The sequence below is a fragment of the Engraulis encrasicolus genome, chromosome 5 (assembly GCF_034702125.1).
Source record: "Engraulis encrasicolus isolate BLACKSEA-1 chromosome 5, IST_EnEncr_1.0, whole genome shotgun sequence".
NCBI lineage: Eukaryota > Metazoa > Chordata > Actinopteri > Clupeiformes > Engraulidae > Engraulis > Engraulis encrasicolus.
Genome location: NC_085861.1, coordinates 7,211,978 through 7,233,215, shown reverse-complemented (window position 1 = coordinate 7,233,215; position 21,238 = coordinate 7,211,978). Strand labels below are relative to the sequence as shown.

The 21,238-nt window shown below is 41.0% G+C and overlaps 1 protein-coding gene across 1 annotated transcript; it reads left to right on the top strand.

Annotated features, from left to right (window-relative positions):
• Nucleotides 1-10,259: 10,259 nt before the first annotated feature.
• LOC134448268 (galectin-1-like) lies at nt 10,260-12,690 on the top strand. The gene is made up of 3 exons (XM_063197966.1): nt 10,260-10,326; nt 10,977-11,133; nt 12,396-12,690. Exons 1-3 carry the CDS (start codon nt 10,262-10,264, stop codon nt 12,546-12,548), a joined length of 375 nt encoding a protein of 124 aa, XP_063054036.1. The 5' UTR covers nt 10,260-10,261; the 3' UTR covers nt 12,549-12,690.
• Nucleotides 12,691-21,238: the final 8,548 nt, after the last annotated feature.

Below are 21,238 nucleotides of genomic sequence, written 5' to 3'. Positions count from 1 at the left end.
TGTTACCAATTCGGAGGGAGAGGGGAGGAGGAGGAATGTGGGGGTTGCCTCCCACAGGGCTGGTGTGCTAGGCACCTTCTTTTGCCCAAGGGAGATGTGTGTACCGTCGGAGGGGGCATGTCGGAGCATTATTAAGCCATCACATGCATTCTAAATGATCAGGACCATGTTGGTCATAGAGTGACCTAAGCCTATATTGTATTGTCATCTAATAATAATACTAATACTAATTATTATAATCATCATCATAATAATAATAATATAACAACAAAGCAGTACATTAAATGGGGCCACCCCAGTAGGGGCCCATCTCTAGCATGACCCACCCCCATTCTCAACACCACCTGGAAGTGATTAGGTACCGTGCCTGGGGGTTCTTGTAATAACACGACACTGGTCCGCAGTTTTCAACCAGCAGGACCCCAAGTGCCCCGTTTGGGTTGATTCATTTGCCTCTAATGCATTCATTTTTCAAAGTTGGGGCCGGAGACCCCCAGCAACTTGCAAGGAAAAGCATGGCAAAATTAATAACTAATATATATTAAGATCATTAACTTATGCACATCACAATCAACCAAAAACAAGCGAATCAATTTTACTTTAGGGAAGAACTGCATTATAGTAGCCTAACCTATTGCATCTCTAAACATCATTTATATCATTGTTATTCATTATTACTATCGTTATGGGGCCTTAGTTGGAATCTATCGGTATATGGGGCTTTATCATGGTAAAGTTTGGGGGCCCAACTCTATAATTTGGGGGTAAGGGATTGCTCTATGGCGGAGGGGGTTTGACCCCACCCTTAGCAAGTAGAGTTGTGGGGAAAACAGACATCTCGCATGTCAGGCACTTGCATATTCAATGCTTTAGTCTATGGACTTGCATCTCCTTACAATAACAAGTCTAATAGGGGAAGGAGTGGGGAGAGGTAGAAGCCTCCCTAGGAATGCGAAGGAAAATAAAGAGCATTATACTTACCAGTAAGGAGATCTCATGATGGACGGAGCAAAGAAAACACAAGACGGACCACGGAGTGGCCGGTGTCATGTTTCGCAGAGAGAGAGAGAGAGAAAGAAAGAGAGAGCTGCGGGAGGGGTGCTGTGGGGAGTATGTGGGGGGACGGCAAAAGACCAGGGAAGACTTATAGACATCTTCCCATGTCGACTGGCAAGATTAGCCTTATGTTTTAACATTACACAGAACACAAAGGACTGGCTGGGAATTTTATATTAATTAACCAGAAGGGTAGAAAGCAGATGATACAAAGAGACTAAATTTGCTCGGCCTTATGTTGTATGCTCCTGACAAAGGAAATGGGACAAGCCTGCCACCCAAGCTGGCCCACTCACTGGCACAAATGCACTTCTACATCTCATAATACACCATAAACTTCACCATTACTTCTTTACCATTACTCGTGGTGAAACATCACCATTACTACATCTAACTCCTACTCCTCAGAGGGCATTACCCTCAAGCAAAATGAAACATCAATCACAACGTCAGTCACAGTTCATTCACACCGGTCCCGTCAATAACACACATCCAACACTTTTTCCAAACACACGGTTAGTGGTAAGTAGGGTTAGTTCACACACGCACACACACACACACACCCTCACACACCGTCTTGGCCCGGGCCACACACCCCCTCTCCTCGGTACCTTACTACAACGAATAACCAGAGTACTCCAAACCGCAGTTAAACTGCCAAATTAAATTGATTACCATGCTTTTGCGGGCAAGACCTGAACCACCACGTTTATAACGAGCAATTTAATTTAATTCCGCGGGTAAACGGCCGCAACCTGAGACAACTTACACGGTAGAACCGCAAAATACAAAGCGGATTCCAAAAAAGTTGGGACACTTTGTATTTTGTGAATAAAATCAAAATGCTGGCATTTTCAAAACATCTAATATGTTAATAAGGTATAGCATTATGTACAGACAACATATCAGTTGTTAAAGTCGAGCAGAATTATTGTTTTGAGGTAATTATGTGATCATTTAAAATTAGACCCATGCAACAAATCTCAAAAAAGTTGGGACGGGGCCAAAACATGTTGTAATAGTTGGATAATTCTAAAAATTACACAAGGAAGAATATTAAAATATATAAAAGGAACTATATTGACTGCCAACATGAATGCACAAATAAAATACCATCACAGAGACGCTGTGGCACTCAGCAGCAAATATTTTGAGGGACTAATTACTTATCTATTACACAGAAAGATTGAATTATCAAAATTGCAGGCATATAAGGCCTATTTCCATAATGTAGAGTTCTGTGTAATCATTGCACGAGTTATGAGATCATGACATACTTGTGGTAAATAAGCAAACTATGACACTCCAACAATGACAGCTCTCGAAAAATTAACCATAAACACAACACTTGATTAATGCACATGATGCAGACATTAATCAGTGTTGCGTGCAGAAAACCTCCTTCTATGGACCTAGTAGACATGTGTAACTGTCCTCTGATTACAGAATGGAAAATATTTAATCCTTTTTGAAAATTATGGAGTCATGCACCCTCCAGGTTATATAGAAAATGAATACTTCAGCTTGATTTAGTGGTCAGTCTGAAAGACAGCAAATATGATGGTAAGGGGGTGCAGAGGTGACTTGGTTAGGGTCTTCTTACTCATGTAGAGCATTAAAATGAATGTTAAATGATACATACAGACTTTAAACAGCAGACATAGCTACCAAGGCATTATATTTTTGAGCACCGCCTTTAGATATTGCCCCATAATGGTGGCAAATTTCAATCTCTACTATGTTCCAACAGTGTGGTTCCATCATAAGAGTAAACAGGTCACAAAATTGTTTTCTTGCGGTCAGGATATGCCACATATTAAGCATAACAAAAAGGTAAACAAGTTGAAGAACACACCTATCAGTTGAGCTGCTGAAATCATGTCTCACATATCAAAATATCTAATTTTTGAATAAAATTATGCCATCAGTCAAAGTATTTAACTGTTCAGTCTCATCCCTTGTGTTGTGTTTAGTCGTATCCAATATAAAAAGCATTTTATTGGCCCTGTCCCAACTTTTTTGGGATTTGTTGCAAGGGTGAAATTTCAAATGATCACATAATTACCTCAAAACAATAATTCTGCTCGACTTTAACAACTGATATGTTGTCTGTACATAATGCTCTACCTTATTAACATATTAGATGTTTTGAAAATGCCAGCACTTTGATTTTATTCACACAATACAAAGTGTCCCAACTTTTTTGGAATCCGCTTTGTAAATACTTGTGCGGCAAACCCCGCAAAATAACAAACAACGCGGTAAACCCCGCAAAATAACACCCCCCCATTACCCGAGCACTCAACAAACAAACAAACAAACAAACAAACAGACACAAAACAACAAGGACCCGCCTTGTCCACACACACCCAGTGATGATAGCAGCTCGGGCCATATTACTCCCTTCACAATTTAAACCTTGTTCGGAACAGCATGAGGTCATGTTGCATGAAGCACCCACCCTGATCAGAGCAGCCCACCTCGCTGGCACTTTCCGAATTATCAGAACAAAAGTTCACTTTTTTGTGGCGCCGGCCAGAGGGTTTGCTGCTCCGAGAAAATGGAAGGCACCCTAACAACAATAACCACAGTCAACTGTCCCCGTACTGGCCACCATTATGTTGTGGAAAATGAATCCCACCGAATATCGAAATACCAGAAATAATCAAACTTACTCAAAACATCTATGTGAAAGGGAGTACAACATTTATTCCGCTCTCTGCCACACAAGTACAATGAAAAACAGTCAAAGAGCAGAAGACCTACTGACCCGAGCTGTCACATGACACCAGGGAAACTGATCAGTCTCCTCTAGAACCCCAAGCCGTCGTGCTTGTCCAGATTGTGTGTCCCTTCTGCCTTGGACAAAAGGCTATATACCCCAAAAGTGGAGCCCTGGTTTTGGCCGATGCCCAAATAAGGATATTGTTAGTGTCGGGTGTCCCTGTCTCTGGTCAGCAAACCTTCCCCCCTTCCCCAGAATTACCACCAGTATTCCCAGTATTACCATCCCCCATGCCCAGATGTGTTTGTGCGCCAGTGAGGGGCCCACCCAGGCCCTCAAAAACATACTCTTACTATGATTTTGTATTTCCCTATGAAATATGCTTTTGTATTTATGCTTTTGTATTCCTCTATGAAAATCTACATCAAGTAACCAAAACGTGTACAGCACTTACGGAAAACATTTTTGTGAAAAAATCACTTTTTTCACATTGACCCCATATATTCAGGAAAAGTCATCAAATATGAAGCAAAATAATTACGTACTTCATGTATTTTTCAGACGTTAAACATTGAATGGGGTCAAATAGACCCCAAGGATAACAGGAGGGTTAAATAAAATTGAATAGGTTAACAAACAGAATTGCTCTGCCTTGTCTTGTCCAAAAACAGCAATGTAAAAAGGGTACATTGAACATGAAAGACCAAAAGGGCAGAGGCTACAGCCCCTGTAGCATCACTTCTTGGCACGTGACGTAACAACAGAACACTGATTACAGCTTTTTGCAACTGTTTATGCAAGTTATATCCTAACACTGCTATTTCATAATTACCCCTCAAGACAGCAAAATGTAAGACTAATTCTCAGCCTTTGCAAATCATTACACATATTCTCTGCCTAACAAACGGACACATAACAGGAAGCAACTTGATATCCTGTGTGTGTGTGTGTGTGTGTGTGTGTGTGTGTGTGTGTGTGTGTGTGTGTGTGTGTGTGTGTGTGTGTGTGTGTGTGTGTGTGTGTGTGTGTGTGTGTGTGTACATGGGTGCCGGTAGGGGTGGAAAGGTGTTACAGATTCTAAGGGCCCAAGCACAGACAGCACTGACACAGGCCCTTAAAGGGGGCCAAAATTCAAATTTTTCATGGTGCCCAACATTTCTGGCAGCACCGCTGAGTGGGAACAACGATGGGAGTGAAACCCAATCAAGGAATTCTGGACTGAAGTCTCATTAAGAATTGCTTGACATCAATATACACCATAACCCATGTCTCTGCCTTCTTATCCCTTGGCGCAGAGCCTATGTTATAACCTTACCTTCACCAAAATTGTAATGGCTATTTCTTAATTACTTAAATCTCTCGGTATGTCATAGCAATGTTGTGGTGAGATGCAAAGCAAATGCTTAAGGTGGTTTTAAGAACATATATGAACATGCACATAGACATGCACACAGAACATGCACAGGTACAGTATGAACACGCACAACTAGCCATTCTAAAGCCAGTTAGAAAAATAAATCCAAATTAGCCATCTACCTGAGACAGCAGCAAACATCAGAAAATTGGTGAGAAACAGAAAACTCGGAAAAGGGGCTATACATTCAGCATTGATTATATCAGTCAGTGTAAGTCACAAAAAGATGTCTGTGGTGTTATTTGAAAGCTCTTTTCTGGCTCTACAAATTACACAACAGCATGGAATACAACAACCCTCAGAATATGAATTATGATAAATTGAAAAATTAAAAATTGAATAACAAAAAAATATATATTTTAAAATGGCCAGTTCCTTGTCTAAATGTAGCCTGCAATGTCATGAACAACACCTGAAATGCTGGTGTTTTTTTATTTTATTGTTTTCCTCTACAGCCCTGAGATATTTAAGTATAAAGTGCTTATAGATTAAATTGTAAGCATTGATATACATAATCAATAATTTACTATAATCGGCATTGACCACAGTATATGAAGTATTGCATTGCATCTGTAGTACTGCGTGCGTGCGTGCACAATCCATTTCATAATCAGTTTGGATTTCGCTCCTAGCAGGTTCCTCGTTCCATTCTCTTCAAACATGTCAGCCATCTGTATTTCAACAAGATCAAGTCTCAAGAAGAATCAGATACTTCCAGTCTAGGGGTTTTCCCCTCATGTTCTTTTTCTCCGTCTTCAACTTCCTTGAATTCCCTCCTATCTGGACCTTCTTCCTCTACACTTGGCTATGTATACAGTATGGCCTACTGTTTTAATTATGTTGTTTATGTCTGTTACAGATGACAGACGATAACAAACCCAATCAACATCTCTCCACTACAGAGTTTTATATTGCATTTAGCAGACACTTAAATACAAAATCACATACAAACGAGAGTTCATCGCTGTGGTTTTAAACGCTGAAGGTCATTGAGGTCAGTGGAACTGTCCAATGTGCTTAGAGGAGAGGGATGAATATTGAATCATGATCAGAATCAAAACACATGCTGTTTTCTTCACCAGCAGTTGGACTTTATCTCAGCCTCTTCCAACGCTCTTCCTAAAATTGGATTTGGATCCTGGCCGAGTCTGTACTGTATTCACAATGTTTAGAATACTGGACACTAAAGAATCTACTTCAGAAAGGAGCTTTATAACCAATCACCTATGTTCTATTTATATTTTCTGTGCCCTTTCTCACTTCTTTTTATTCACACACACTGACAAGCAAATAGGCCTTGACTTGAATCTTTATGGAGTCTGTCTTTAAACCGCTTTAAACCGTTATTTTTTTCCAAACGTTCCGTTCCGAACAGAAACGGAATTATAACGTTTCCGGTTCTGAGTTCCACCAATATATTGACGTTCCCGAACTGGTTAGAACAAAAAAGTATTGTTCCCGGAACGGTTAATTTCGTTCCTGTCAGCTGATTACTCCCCATAGGCCTAACTGATGTTAACCAAGAAAGACGGAAGTGCAAATGAGTCAGCCGACTTTCAAAACTGTTTATTCAAGCGGATGAAAAGAATATCCTCCAGAATTTTGTCATTCAGGGAATGTGCGCTCCACGCTGACTTGGGTCACGGGGAGCACTATGATGGACATTGTGAGTTTGTGCATATTTGAAGCGGCCATGGATGTCCAATAACGCCGAACATTGTCAGTGCGCTTTACACGCGCTTCCCTGCAATGTCTTACAATAATGCAATGCAAACTCTGTCCTTTTGTATGACAGTGGTTTCTCTTAATTAAGATGTGGAGTGAAGACTTTGTAATCTACAGCTCTCTCTCCATTCAGTCAGAGAATGTCTGATGTCACACAGGACGTGAACCTCAGCCGTCATGGTAACGTGCGCAGGAAAATAATGACTTTTTTTTTAGTTTGAGGAACGGTATTAACTGGTATTAACCGGTTACATTATTTTGAAATAAGTGTTCCCGTTCCAGAACATAAAAAATAATAACGTTTCCAGTTTCGTTTCTGTTCCCTGCAAAATACAAAAAGTTCCCGGTTTTCGTTTTCGTTCCTTGAACCGGTTCAAAGCCCTGCTTTAAACCGCTTTGTCCGCTGTCTCGTAAAAAAATATGAAATTGTTTCAATTGTTCTGAATAACCCCGCATATTGACTAGTCTGGTCTGGTCAATTACTTCGCCAGGCTATCGATACAAATACCCACGTTGATAGAGAGATGTAGGGAGGTGACAACACAGGAGATATTATCTTTGCCAAAAGGGGGATGGGGGGTGGGGGGCAAAGGGGTGACTTTCTCAGGGCCCAGGAGAAGAAAGCCCAGAATTAGCCCTAGAATTAACCCTAGAACCAATACTTTTTGAACCAGTTCTTCAGTAAAGCAATTAGACAGCATCACCAACACACAAATATGTATTAACTCCTATGCATGGAGCAATTCAAACGTGTAATGTTAAAGGGACAGTTTGGTCAATTTCAACATGCAGTTGTAATGCTCACACCACCCTGGACCAGTCAGTACCTGAGATTTTTTGTTCTTCTTCTTCAGTCTTTTCCGAGATCTTGGTCATTGCAATGGGGGCAGCGCTTTGTTTACATTTCAAAAAAACATTTTTATTTATTCCCAAAAACATCCAAAAGGTTATAAAACATCAGCAGACAACTGGCAAACAGCAGTACCTTTTGGGAAAATATTTGGAGTTGGCCTATGTTTCATTTTTTTTAAAATGTAAACAAACGCTGCCCCCATTAGAATTGCTTATATCTCGGAAAGGGCTGAGCCAAAAAATGTGGCATCACCAGGTACTGACAAGTCAAGGGTAGCGTGAGCAATACAACTGCATGTTGAAATTGACCAAACTGTCCCTTTAATGCTCACGACTCTAAGGCACACTATCAATCAAAAACATTTGTACGTGTAACGTAAATAGTGAAATTGGGGGATCATTGCACTGACAAATAAATGTACATTGTTCATATTTTTGGGTTGGTTGTAGAGCAGATGGAAATGCAAGCAAGGCCAGGGATATTGTGACATCAGGGCAATGAAATTCTAATTACAACAAAAGAAGACAGCTGTATGTGTTAAGGTTTATTACGGCGGTGTTCATACATTCCCGGGTATTTTGATATACACAGACCTTCCCCTTCGGTTGTGCCTTTCATTTACAAACAAACAAAGGCTTTCCTTCTATCAACGAAGCTCCAAAAAAACTCCAGTAAAAGTGGAGATTTTTTTAAATCTCCGGTTAGCGTTTGTATATAAACAGAGATAAACGGACACTTGAATGGCACTCTACTTATGGCGCACAGGCGTAACGTATTTATGACAGGTCTTAACGGCACATTTGCCTTTGATGTGAACGAAAATATTTCACTAAGCGTAGAGAAGAAAAATGTTCGTTTATCAAAATACCCATGTATGTATAAACAGCACCTAAGTGTGTGATTGTGCTTGGTGTGTGTGTGGGTGTGTGTCTATGTGCATGTGAGTGATGTTATATATAAACATGTTTCTGTGCCTGTATTAGGTCTATTTTAACATTGCTATTCAACTGGAAGATAATGTAAGGAGAACGCTGGTGCCATTCCTATTAGTGTTACATATCCTGGGGACATCCAGTCTGGTAGGAGCTTTTAATTAAGCCCAATTATGGAGTCTAGTGTATTCAAATAGGAAGATAAATTAATCAAAATATAATGTCAGAAGCCTTCATTGACCCTCTGGCAATGTCAGGACCCTTGTAATGGAAACCCACCCCATCTCCCCCCTACTGATGTTCTGTTCAAGTATGTATTTCTCTCTCTCTCTCTCTCTCTCTCTCTCTCTCTCTCTCTCTCTCTCTCTCTCTCTCTCTCTCTCTCTCTCTCTCTCTCTCTCTCTCTCTCTCAGCCAATAGTTCAGGTCATGGGTGAGTTTGGCTCTTTTGATAATAAAAAAAGGTAAATAATGACCTATGACCAGTGAATAGGTTTAGGATAACACTTTATTTAACTATGTGATTAACATTTACTGTATATAGTTTGTCAATATAAAAAATGCCCTGATTCCATCAGAATGGTTGGTCTATTTTCCCAAGATCTTGAAACTAACAGCATTTATGAAATCAATGAAGGTAGGTCTTCATTACAGTTTTTTCTTGATTGCTTACACACAATTCTCGGAATCAGTTCTCAAATTCTCAAATCTCTACACACAAATCCCCAAAATCACATCTACAGAAAAGTACGAATCAAATGATACCAATTGCTTGCGCTTTATTTACTTCCACCTTTGACCCGTTTTTAGGCTAATTCACTCACACTACTCTCCAAGGTCTCCAAAACACAAAGACAAGATTAGTGTCAGACAACAACAGTACAGGGATGTTTTTGTGTTAACAGTATCAATGCAGTTATTATTATACATAACATACTCAATATAATAGAGCACTACATTCACCACAGGTGTGTATGAAGCATTGCATTGGGCAGGCACATCTGTAGTCATCTTTGTGTGTGTGTGTGTGTGTGTGTGTGTGTGTGTGTGTGTGTGTGTGTGTGTGTGTGTGTGTGTGTGTGTGTGTGTGTGTGTGTGTGTGTGTGTGTGTGTGTGTGTGCACAAGTTCGTGCTCCAGGTTTGGAACTTTACCACCAGTCACCTACCAAATACTGATGGGAGAAAAGTGTCAACCCACCTGCCACTCTAACCATGCGTGAACAGATAGGGAAGAGGTGGTAAAGAACGAGATTGATAGAATGTAACGACTTCACTTTTGAAGCGGCGGGCAGGCAGTTGTAGCCTAGGCTACGTTCTAAAAAACTGTGTGTGTACGTGTGTGTGTGCATGTGTACGTGTGTACGTGTGTGTGTGTGTGTGTGTGTGTGTGTGTGTGTGTGTGTGTGTGTGTGTGTGTGTGTGTGTGTGCGTGCACGTGCGTGCGTGCGCACATGTGTTTGGTTTAGTTTGAAATACTCATTGACAATAAATGATACTTTGTCTTCAACATTAATTTGAACTATTTGTAATTATTTTCAGGCTTTCCTCTTGCACACTATGACTACTATGACACCAAACACCACCCTCAAGCTGTGTGGAATCATACCTGAAGATGCCAAGGAGTAAGTAGCCATCTCGCACGCACACATGTGCTCATACAAATACACGTAAGCGAACATATGCGTACCAAGCAGTAAGTAGCATCTCTCTACATGTCAATACCCAGGGAAACTCTTATATAATAATAGTAATAACAATTAAAATAATAACTAATTGTTGTCGTTATTATAATATATATATAATATATATAATTATAATTATTATATATTACATATTATATATTATATTATTAGCCTGTTGTTATTATTATTATTATTATTATTATTATTGTTATTTTTATTGCTATTATTATTATTATTATTATAAAAGCCCACTTGGGAAACTTCCATTGTCATTATGATACAGCATGCCACAGCACACAGTGCTCTCTGCATACAATGAAATTGCCTTTATTATTCTTGACCCATTTCAGACAAAATCTACTCTAGCAAAATAATGGAGACAGCAGCAAACATTAAAAAAACCCTGATGAGGGCGACTCTGAAACGCATCGCAGAAACAACCCAGAAAAGGAGCTTAATGTTCAAAATAGTGCACTTGTTCACACTGTCTTTCATACAGCAGCAATGAGCCAATAACCATGTATTTTTGTCATGGTGTGTTTTGTGTCTGAGCCATTAATGTGTTACTAACTGTGTTCTTTGTCATACAGTATCAGACTGGGGCTGGGATCCAACTGGAAAAACATGGCATTTTACATGGATGTGCGCTTCCCCACAAAAGACATAGTCTTCAATACCAGGGACATGGGCAAGTGGGGACCGCCCGTAATTGAACCAAACCCTTTCAACCCAGGTGGCACATTTGAGGTAAGCCAGAGAGATACTACCCACAATTCCACAATGTCTCCATAGTATCTAGTGCGACATGAGCTGTATCATATACAATTTGAGTATATTTCTAACATGTGCGCACACCAATGGTTGACGATACACTGTTGAGAGGCCTCTGTGTGCCTTGTCTGCCTGTCAGAAACAGCTCGCGGGATTTCTTTACAACTATTGCCCTCTCTAAATTTACAGCTATTGCTTGAGCCTGGAGACAATTAGTGCTGGACACAAGGTTGGGTTGTTATGAGTTATCTCTGGGAGGAAGCATGCTGCTTGCTTTCTGCCTGAGGGAGCTAACTATTAGCTCTGATTTCATTTGCAAAGACTTTGTCAGGGTTTTGTGGATGCTGTGAGACTTAGCCTCACTTTGTTTTTTACTTATTATGAACTTTGAACTTTAACTTTAATCTTATTTCTTTGCTTCTTTTATTTTTCATTCATCATTTTGAAATCCTTTATTTATCTTTAGTAAATGGCATCCTGATTGACCCTTTTAATGACAAAGTCAAGACTTATTTTACAAAGCAGATCATCCATCCTTCAATTTTATTCATGAAGAAGATCTTGGAAATCATCCAAAATCTAACAACAAGTACACACATGTGCATGCCAGGGGTGGAAATTACTATTAAGTTAGGCTATGCAGTAAATTTAGCCCACAGACCTGTGGATCTGACCGACAATTTAAAGCTCAAGCTGAGGTGAAATTCCTCACTTTCAGAGTCAGTGGCATGCACAGCAACATGAGATGGAGGGGGACGTAGGCATGTGCTGCTTTTCTAAGCAATGGAGGCACTATATTATTTCTGGGCATTAATGTGACATGCTTTTGATTGTGAAGCATTTGTAGATGATCCCCCAAAAAAGGAGCTGTCACAAAGAGGGCTTTTTTCCCAGTAGCACAAAGGGCAGGAGCTAGAACACCTCATCCCTGTCTGTTCACGCATGGTTAGAGTGGCAGGTGGGTTGACACTTTTCTCCCATCAGTATTTGGTAGGTGACTGGTGGTAAAGTTCCAAACCTGGAGCACGAACTTGTGCACACACACACACACGCATGCACGCACGCACACACGCACGCACGCAGGCACGCACGCACGCACGCGAACACCCACACCCACACCCACTCACGCACACACACACACACACACAATCTTCTCGGATAGGTCAGGTGGATTTTGCTTATTCCTGATTATTATTCCTGATTAGTCAGTGAGTGTTTTTCTGCTTTTCCCGTGATAGGTCACTGTGGACTACACTGGGCACAACTTCATCGTCCACATCAATGGCAAAGAAGTCACCCTCCCCAATCGCTTGAACATTCATGCGACGTATGCGATCATGGTGGGGGGGGATCTGGAGATCACCTGCTTCTGTGTGAAACCCACCCACTAGTCTGGCAGCCTGTGAGGTCGCATGTCATTTCTCCATAGATCCTTTACTCCGACCTGTCAATAATTTGACAATTCCTTCTTCACAAGATGACCCAAATTACTGTTATTCTCAAAATTCTGAGGTGGAAGCAGCTACATGTAAACACAAGCCATTGGAGATAATGATTTAGGCAAACCTGACAATGGACTTTCAGTTCTTTAAACTTATTAGTGAGCCATCAAAAGGTTATCTCCAAAGAGATGTGACAAAAATTGTTAGATTAAGAGCGATGAGAAGAACGGAGCTTTGGAGAAATGCACAGTCCCCTGGCTGTAAGGCACAGAACACCTATGACGCGTTTACACTGCAAAACGAGTATTACCTTAGCCTGTCTGCTCTGCACTTCTCTTCCGGTACACTAGATGCCATGTTTATCCTTTTGGTGCGGCCAAACCTTACGCGCCGCCTTCTTGGTCCAGTATCCAAATGGTTTTCATATATGTTGTGTTACCGCCACCTACAGGATATTGTGCACAGCGTATCACCTTGTGCTGAGCCACCTCTCACCTTGGGCACAGGACAACTGACCTCTTTGCCCACCCCCACCCCCCGTCCTCTGTCGGCTTCCCTGGTAATACTGCTTAAATATGTCGACAATGTGAATTCAGCAATTCAATCCAATACAACCAAGTGGTTAACTCTGCATCTAGTGTTCTTATACATATAAGATGGTACACGGATGATGGTAAGACATGTAACCTCTACAAATAATCAATTGTGAAAAAATAAACAAAGAAATAAATGCATTAGAACCCTCATTTTCGTCTGACTGGTGTGACTGTGAATGTGCTAGCAAGTGGTGTGACAACACAGGAGATATTATCTTTGCCACAATCTAGCTCATGTTATAAAAACCCATGAGCACAGTTGACAGCACAACGACAAAGGGGTGACTTTCTCACGGCCCAGGAGAAGAATGCCCAGAATTAGGTCCTAAGTACATTGTATGAAGACTTCTGTTCTTGGTTTAAGGTCCTTTCAGATTATTTTGTTCTGGTCCCAGCCAGCGACCCCTTTAGTCATCTTATGCATAAACAAGTCATAGTAATCAAACCAAGACTTTTTGAGCCAGTTCTGCAGTAAGGCAATTAGACAACATCACCAACACACAAATATGTATTAACTCCTATGCATGGCTATGTAAAAAGTACATCAGGTGTCAGTAAAATTACTTTTAATGGTACAATGGTGCCCTCTATAGGCAACCTGGTGCAGCACTTACAGTGGAGTGGCATGCTCTGGAGCAATTCAAACGTGTAATGTTAATGCTCACGACTCTCAGGCACACTATCAATCAAAAACATTTTTACATGTAACGTAAAACTGTGAATTTGGGGGACCATCAGACTGACAAATCAATGTACATTGTTCATATTTTTGGGTTGGTTATAGAGCAGATGGAAATGTAAGCAAGGCCAGGGGTATTGTGACTTCAGGGCAATGAAATTCTAATTACAACAAAAGAAGACAGCTGTATGTGTTAAGGTTTATTAAGTGTGTGATTGTGCTTGGTGTGTGTGTGGGTGTTTGTCTATGTGCATGTGTTTGTTTTTAGAACATGTTTCTCTGCCTGTATTAGATCTAGGCCCTACATTAACATTGCTATTCACCTTGAAGATAGTGTAACGAGAATGCTAGTGCGATTCCTATTACCGTTGAATACACTGGGGACATCCAGTCTGGTAGGAGCCTTGATACAGCCTAATTATGGACTCTAGTGTACTTCAAATATAAAGATTGATTAACTAGATTGCATTCTCGCAGAAAATCCTAGAAGGGGACTTGCCTTTTGGGGCAGAGCTGAGCAGTTATATGTTTAATATCTATACATAGATTAAAACCAAACAACTATCGTGAAAACAAAGCTAGAAAATGTGGGAAAAATCCATCCACCCAGTCAGCAGTTATGGGCCAAACAAAAATTCAGCCATCTTGGATTCAGCTCGGTTCACGAGATACTAGCACTAGCATTAGCACTAGCATTTACGTTAGCATTAACATTAGCAATTCGCATTGGCATGACCTTACAATCCCCCAAAACAAAATGGAGTCTCTAAGACCTTCGGTTCACGAGATATTGAAGAAAAACTTATTAGCTTCAATAAAGGTTAGCTATTAGCATTAGCGTGAATGGCATGCCACTACGACCCAAAACAAATTTGGAGTCTCTCTACAACATTCGGTTCACAAGTTAATTAAGAAAAACTGATTAGGGTTCCGGTTCCGGCCTCGGATGGAGTAGATCCCGCCACATACTTTTTTAAAACTACATTTATACCCGTTTATTATTATTTTAATTACTGAAGCGCGTTTATTTTGAGTCTGTAATACCCTGTGTGTACTTCGCAATGGCTTCAAAACCAAAACAGAGTGCTAGAAAGGTGAACCTGACCAACAATGGACAAACAGCGACCTCCAACGACCTTAACATGTCCTGGTCAACCTGATTGATCACCACCGAGCGGCCCTGTCAGCAGAGTTTAAATCGGCCATCTTGACATTGGAGGTGAAACTTGACCGAGTTCAACAAAAGGTTTCCGACCGTGACCACAGGCTTACGTGTATCGATGTGGCTTTAAATGACTTATGCGAGCGCATACATGTCCTGGAGCTAACCTGTGCTACACTGACAGAGGACAATGGTAAGTTGAAAGGCAAAGTTTTTGACCTTGAATCGCGTAGCCGCAGGAACAACATTAGAATAGTCGGCCTACCTGAAGACACAGAGGAGGGGCATCGTACGACGTTTTTCTCTTAGCTACTGCATGACGTGATGGACCAAGAGATCCTCCCCACTCCACCTGCGCTGGACCGGGCACACAGGGCTGTGCTTCCCAAGCCGAAGGCAGATGGGAAACCAAGGGCCGTGCCGATTTGCTTCCATCATTAGCAGGTGAAAGAGAAGGTGGTTCAAGAAGCCCGCAGGAGGAGGGGGAAACTGCAGTACAATGACAGTCTCATCACCATCTACGAGGATTACCCACCGGAGGTCGTGGAGGAGCGCAGTCAATACAAGGGGGTTATGGCTGAGCTACAAGCGAGGATTCAAGCCTAGCCTCCACTACCCAGCCACAATAGTATCAGTTCTTATACCGCTACAGCAGGCCTGCCTGTAATGGTCAGATAAATAAAGCATTTTGGCTGTTGTGGTGGGAATAGCTGATATAGATGACTTAAATGTTGTCAAAGGCCTCATTGTCTCTCTCAGTGCCTGGCGGACTGGTCTTGGCTGAAAATGCCCTGCCTGATTTTTTTCTAGCAGTCCAGCCCTGACATACGGCAATGTGCATTTATCTTCATCCCAAGAAGCTATCAATCTCTCTCACTCTCCAATCACTCCAATTCACAACCTGATGTGTTAAAGGGTGAGTCATGATAGGTGAGGGGCATTGATGCAGTTGTTAACGGTTCATATTCAGATAGTAGTTATATAAAGCCTAAAGGAAGGAAGCATAAAAAAGTGTCCAACGTCAAGACCTGTTGCTTAAAATGTAGTCCCTTGTGCAAGACAGTACGTATGTGTATATATTACATTACATGTGTTGCAAAAGTCATGGTGGTCCAAGTGTCAAGGGAAGTGAAGAAGAAATCCCATAGAAATGCTACTAGATGCAATGTATACATTTGTCAAAATAAATATTTATGCAATTATAATGATTCTGATGAAAGGTTGCTGATATTTGTATTAATTGCAGTGCCTCTTCTTGTTTGTTTGTTTCCAGCCAACAAAAACAAAAAGTGCTGGAAAACTAACGGAATGTCTGGTTTTCAATACACGGAGGAGTCACAACTGTTTTGTCGTGGAGAAATTCATTAAAGGAACTGCAGTGTCACAGTTTAATTTAGTTCACGTTCATCTTTGTAAACATGCATGCACTCATACAGAGTTTATGTAAAGGTGGGCCAAGGTATACCGATTGTGCACATTTTGAATGATTAGAAAGAGACTGAACGCACCACATCTCCAACAGTATGGTACATACTTGTTATATTCCTGCACAGCTGGAGGGACGGGTAAGGTTTCCAGTCTCCATCTGCCATAAGTCTTCACCCTCCGCTCTATGGTGTTGCCACTGTGGGCTTTGTGGATGCCGGAACACATCTGGACCACATGGGTGTCCTCCTTCCACTGTACAAAACACCAGTTGACCTTCTTGGATCCAGCGGATGGTGCCCCTGAGGATAGTGTCTGCTGATGACACCTGGGTGGTGCTTTGGGAAGCCAGTGTCTCTCTACCTAATGCTACCACCCAGCATGCCACAGCATAGAAGAGCATAGAAGAGCCAGGACAGACTGGTAGAACATAAGTGGAAGTCGGCTGCAGACAATGAAGGACCTCAGCCTTCTTTGGAAGTGGAGCCCTCTTTGGACCTTCTTGTAGAATGCATCTGAGTTTGTGGTCCTGTCCAGTTTCTTGTCGAGGTGCAGCCCTAGTGGTGCATGCATTGTTGTGTGATGTTCAGATTCAGATTCAGCAAACTTTATTAATCCCATCAGTGGGCAATTAAGTTTGCAGTCCCAGTCTCCATCAATCAGCAATAAATAGTGTGAATAAAAATGTTAGAAAATGTAGAAATACGAAACCTAAACAAAAATAAATAAATAAATAAGAAAATAAAATACATACATACAGTCAAACACCCTGTCCTGTCAGTGATGAACAGCGCTCAGTAAATCAATTATTCAGTCATGTACTCTATCCCTACAACCTTGTTTAATAATAAAATTATTGTAGGGATGAAAGATCCAGAATACTGCTTTGTTTTTGTCCTGACAGATTAATAGTGCCTCCCAGAGGGCATTCATGGAAATTCACCCCCTAAAACATGATCAGACTGATGGGTGATACTTTTAGCCTTTTGCACTGCCTGTTTGTCAAACAGAGCACTCAGACTAAAGAGTTCTTCAGCGTTGACGTCAACTTGTATGCGGCGTTTGGACTTCCGGTTCTATGGCGATTTTTTTACATTGCAACACGCCATAGAGATTCAGGTTTGGCAAAAATATAAGTTGCACGCCAACAACGAACATTAGCGTGTCCCCGCATCCCTTTCTCATTAGTGGAACGGATCGTATCATCATGTTGGTGTATTCACATGTTAAATCATGACGATTTTAATTCAATATTGCTAACCCCTTTCTGATCATTAAAACTTCCGAACTACATGCTTTCCTTTGGTTGCCATGGGTACAACCCTCCGCACGTACATGACGTTAGATACAGGCGCCGCTTCTGTAGTCGCCAAAAGTTTCCGGGTTTAGCATATGGACGCAACATCGTATTTATGTCGAAGTTTGACACAAAATGATCAACCATGTCATACCTACAGCCTATTTTTAACACCCTCGACAGTTTGCGGGGGGGCTAAGCGCGTGCTTGCACTTGGAGCTTATTTGAAACTGGCCCCTATTCATTCCCAATGGAGGCCGGAAGCCGATACGAACCAGGAAGTCCTTAAATGCTAACATGAAAGACTACAATCTACTACATGCTTCCGCGTTACTGAAGAACTCTATTTAGCTGTGTTCCAATTATCTTTGGTGAAGTCTTAACAATGCTGCTGAGACTGTTCCTGTCTTTGACTGATAGGCTATTGAACCAACATAAAAGACTGATAAAAGTTACGTAAGATGGTTTTTGAGACACTGAAGGAGAAGTGATGTGTTTGGTATTATAATTACAATGTAGTTCAAAATCATCAGACACGCATCAGCAAACAAGTCCTTGAGTATTTAATTTCACGGTAGCCTTTTTTTTCATGTATCCTTTATTTTTATGTTTTACTTTATGTTAACTCTATGTTTGTAGCAATAAACACTAACAACAGCATGAATATGCTCGTGGCACAGTGATTGGTTTTGGCACATTGTTCCAAGAGAGTGGCAGCAGCGCACTTTAGAAAAAATGAAGGCAGCACAAGTTCACTCTTGCATACCAACATATGTACAGTGTCTGCACGTAGGATCCCCCCTCCATTTCACACATCATCAGGACAAACCATCTGAAACTCCCGAAATAGTCTTCTACTTTCTACACATGGGTATGTCCACCTCTGTCTGGAAGAAAAGCTTTTTACTTGTCAATCATGCCAGCCCTGGAAAATGTACTCCTAATAGTAGGCTATTTCAAACTGACATGTGTTAGAGTGTACTTTACTTTATTGTCCCCAGAGGGAAAATGTCTTGGGCTTCAGCAATTACTGCATAACATACAATACTCATTCACATACCCAAACAACATAACATAGAGAATACAAGAAACATACGAATATAGAAAACATAAAACAGAAAAAACAGAAAAAAACCTGTGCAATCCTTTCACATGGCATGTCTATCTGGCATTGAGCATTCTTATTGCATTAGGGATAAAAGAGTTTTTATATTTAATCAGTCTGCAGTTCAGTGTCCTGAAACGTCTACCTGAGGGAAGCAATGTAAACTCATAATGCAGAATGTGTGTGGGGTCCTGTATAATCTTCAGTGCCTCCCTGAGCATTGACTTTTCGGAGAGGGACTGCATATATCCTTGATCTTGGTGGCTAACAATCTCCAGTGCAGTGTTAACCAGACGCCCCAACTTGGTTTTTAACTGAACAGTCAGAATGCCATACCACATTTCTATATCATACTGTATCACACTTTCTAAAATCATTTGAAAAAATAAAAACAGAAGCCTATTGCTGACACCATACAGCCTCAGTCGTCTTAAAAAGTACATCCTCTGTTGGAGCTTGGTACAGAGGCTCTCTATGTGGGCCTGCCATGTAAGAGAACTGTCCATGAAGACTCCAAGATATTTGTAAGAAGAGACCTGATATATGGAAGTGTTGTGGATGTGTACTGGATCTGTGTTGGCAACTACTCTTGGGTCAAATATAATTTCTTGACAACAAGATGGTGGGCATCAGTCAACAAACTGCTTAATCTCTGAATGACGTGTCCTGATCTTTATGTAGTAGCCCCAGGATTGCAGTGTCATCTGAAAACTTTACAATGTAGTTGTGTGGGTGTGTACTCATACACTCATTTGTGTAGATGGTGAAGAGGACAGGATAACTCACAGAACCCTGGGGAGCCCCTGTGCTTATGCGCTTGGTTTGTGAGGCAGCATTGTGAACTCTGACATACTGTGTCCCATTTATAAAAATAATAATACCATTTTATATTAAAAGAGCTCACACACCCATGTTCTTTAGTGTCACTAGTAATGAAAAGGGCTGTATTGTGTTAAAAGCTGAGCACAAATCAATGAAGAGCAGATGAGCGCAGGCCTTTGGGTCCTCCAGGTGTTTCAGTACAGTGATGCTGCTTATGAAATCAGTTGTATTACGGTGGTGCGTATAGGCAAATTGCCATGGGTCTAGTTTTGGGCTGACCTTGGTTTTTAAAAGAGACACCACATATTTTTCAAAACATTTCATGACTATCGACGTCAATGCTATAGGACTAAAGTCATTATTTTCTGTGGGGCAGGGCTTTTTAGTGATGGCTGCTGGGTACAATGGAAATTGTAGAAAAATAATGTCACAATATTGATGACCACTACCATTGACAAAAAACCAATATTTGAACCCCTTTGTAAGAATAGTCATTTGAAATGTGAAGTGTCAAGTTAATTTTAGAGCCTGGAAGTCTGTTTGTGTAGCCAGCAACCACAACAAATGGGAAATACTGGCTTCATTGCTTTGGAGCTGTTTCCACTGTTACGAGCCGGCTTATGAAGAGCAGCAACATGAAAAGGGAGACCACAACAAAATTCAAAGTGGAAGATTATTTATTGACATTCACCAAAAATCAACAATTAAATAAGTGTCTAGGGGGGGCATGGGTGTATGTGAGTGAATGATGTATGCTGTGTGTATGTCAGTGTCAGTATGTTAGCTGTAAAGAAAGAAACAAAGAGTGAGGGGAGACAGAGTGGAGAGAGAATGAATTGAAAAGACAGTGGTGAGTTTGAGGTTAGAGTGCCTACTCACAGAGAGCAGAGGACGGCTTGTAAAGCCTCCACCTGCATCCAGGTGGACATGATCATGCAATTAACCCGACAGGCTCAACACTGTCTGTGCACTGGCATGTGATGACCTGGAGGGGGCACACACCACGTATCAGGACGTATTTAAATGTGGATATTTTATTCTCTTGGTTATATTGGTTTTGGCCTTCCATTTCCACGTAGCAGATTTGTAAAATCCAGATATAAAAAAGGAGGCTTTAAAGATATCCTATTTAGGGGGTCTAAAACACATTTGTTTCAATGGAGTATTTATTTTTATCCACATGTTGCGCTTACACCTAAACAGGAGAAAAAAATAGCAGGCTTTAAAAATAGCAGACTATGTGGAAACAGTACGTTTGACTGGAAGGTTGCAACTTGGTGCATGAAAAGTGTGGATGCATCCCTAACTCCTTTCTAACCCCTGCAGGTGTAATTAGCTCCAGGTGATGTGTGTGTGTGTGTGTGATTGTGTGTCCAACGAGCTGATTGGACTGATGAGTGCAGGTGAGGCCACTTCCTCTGAACTGGTGTTGGATGTCCTAATCAACACATTTGTATATGTGTTTTTATTCCAGCAATGTAAGAGATGTTTGGTACAAAATGAAATTGAAGAAAAAGGTTGTAGTGTTCATAATTTGTGGTTATTTTTTGCAA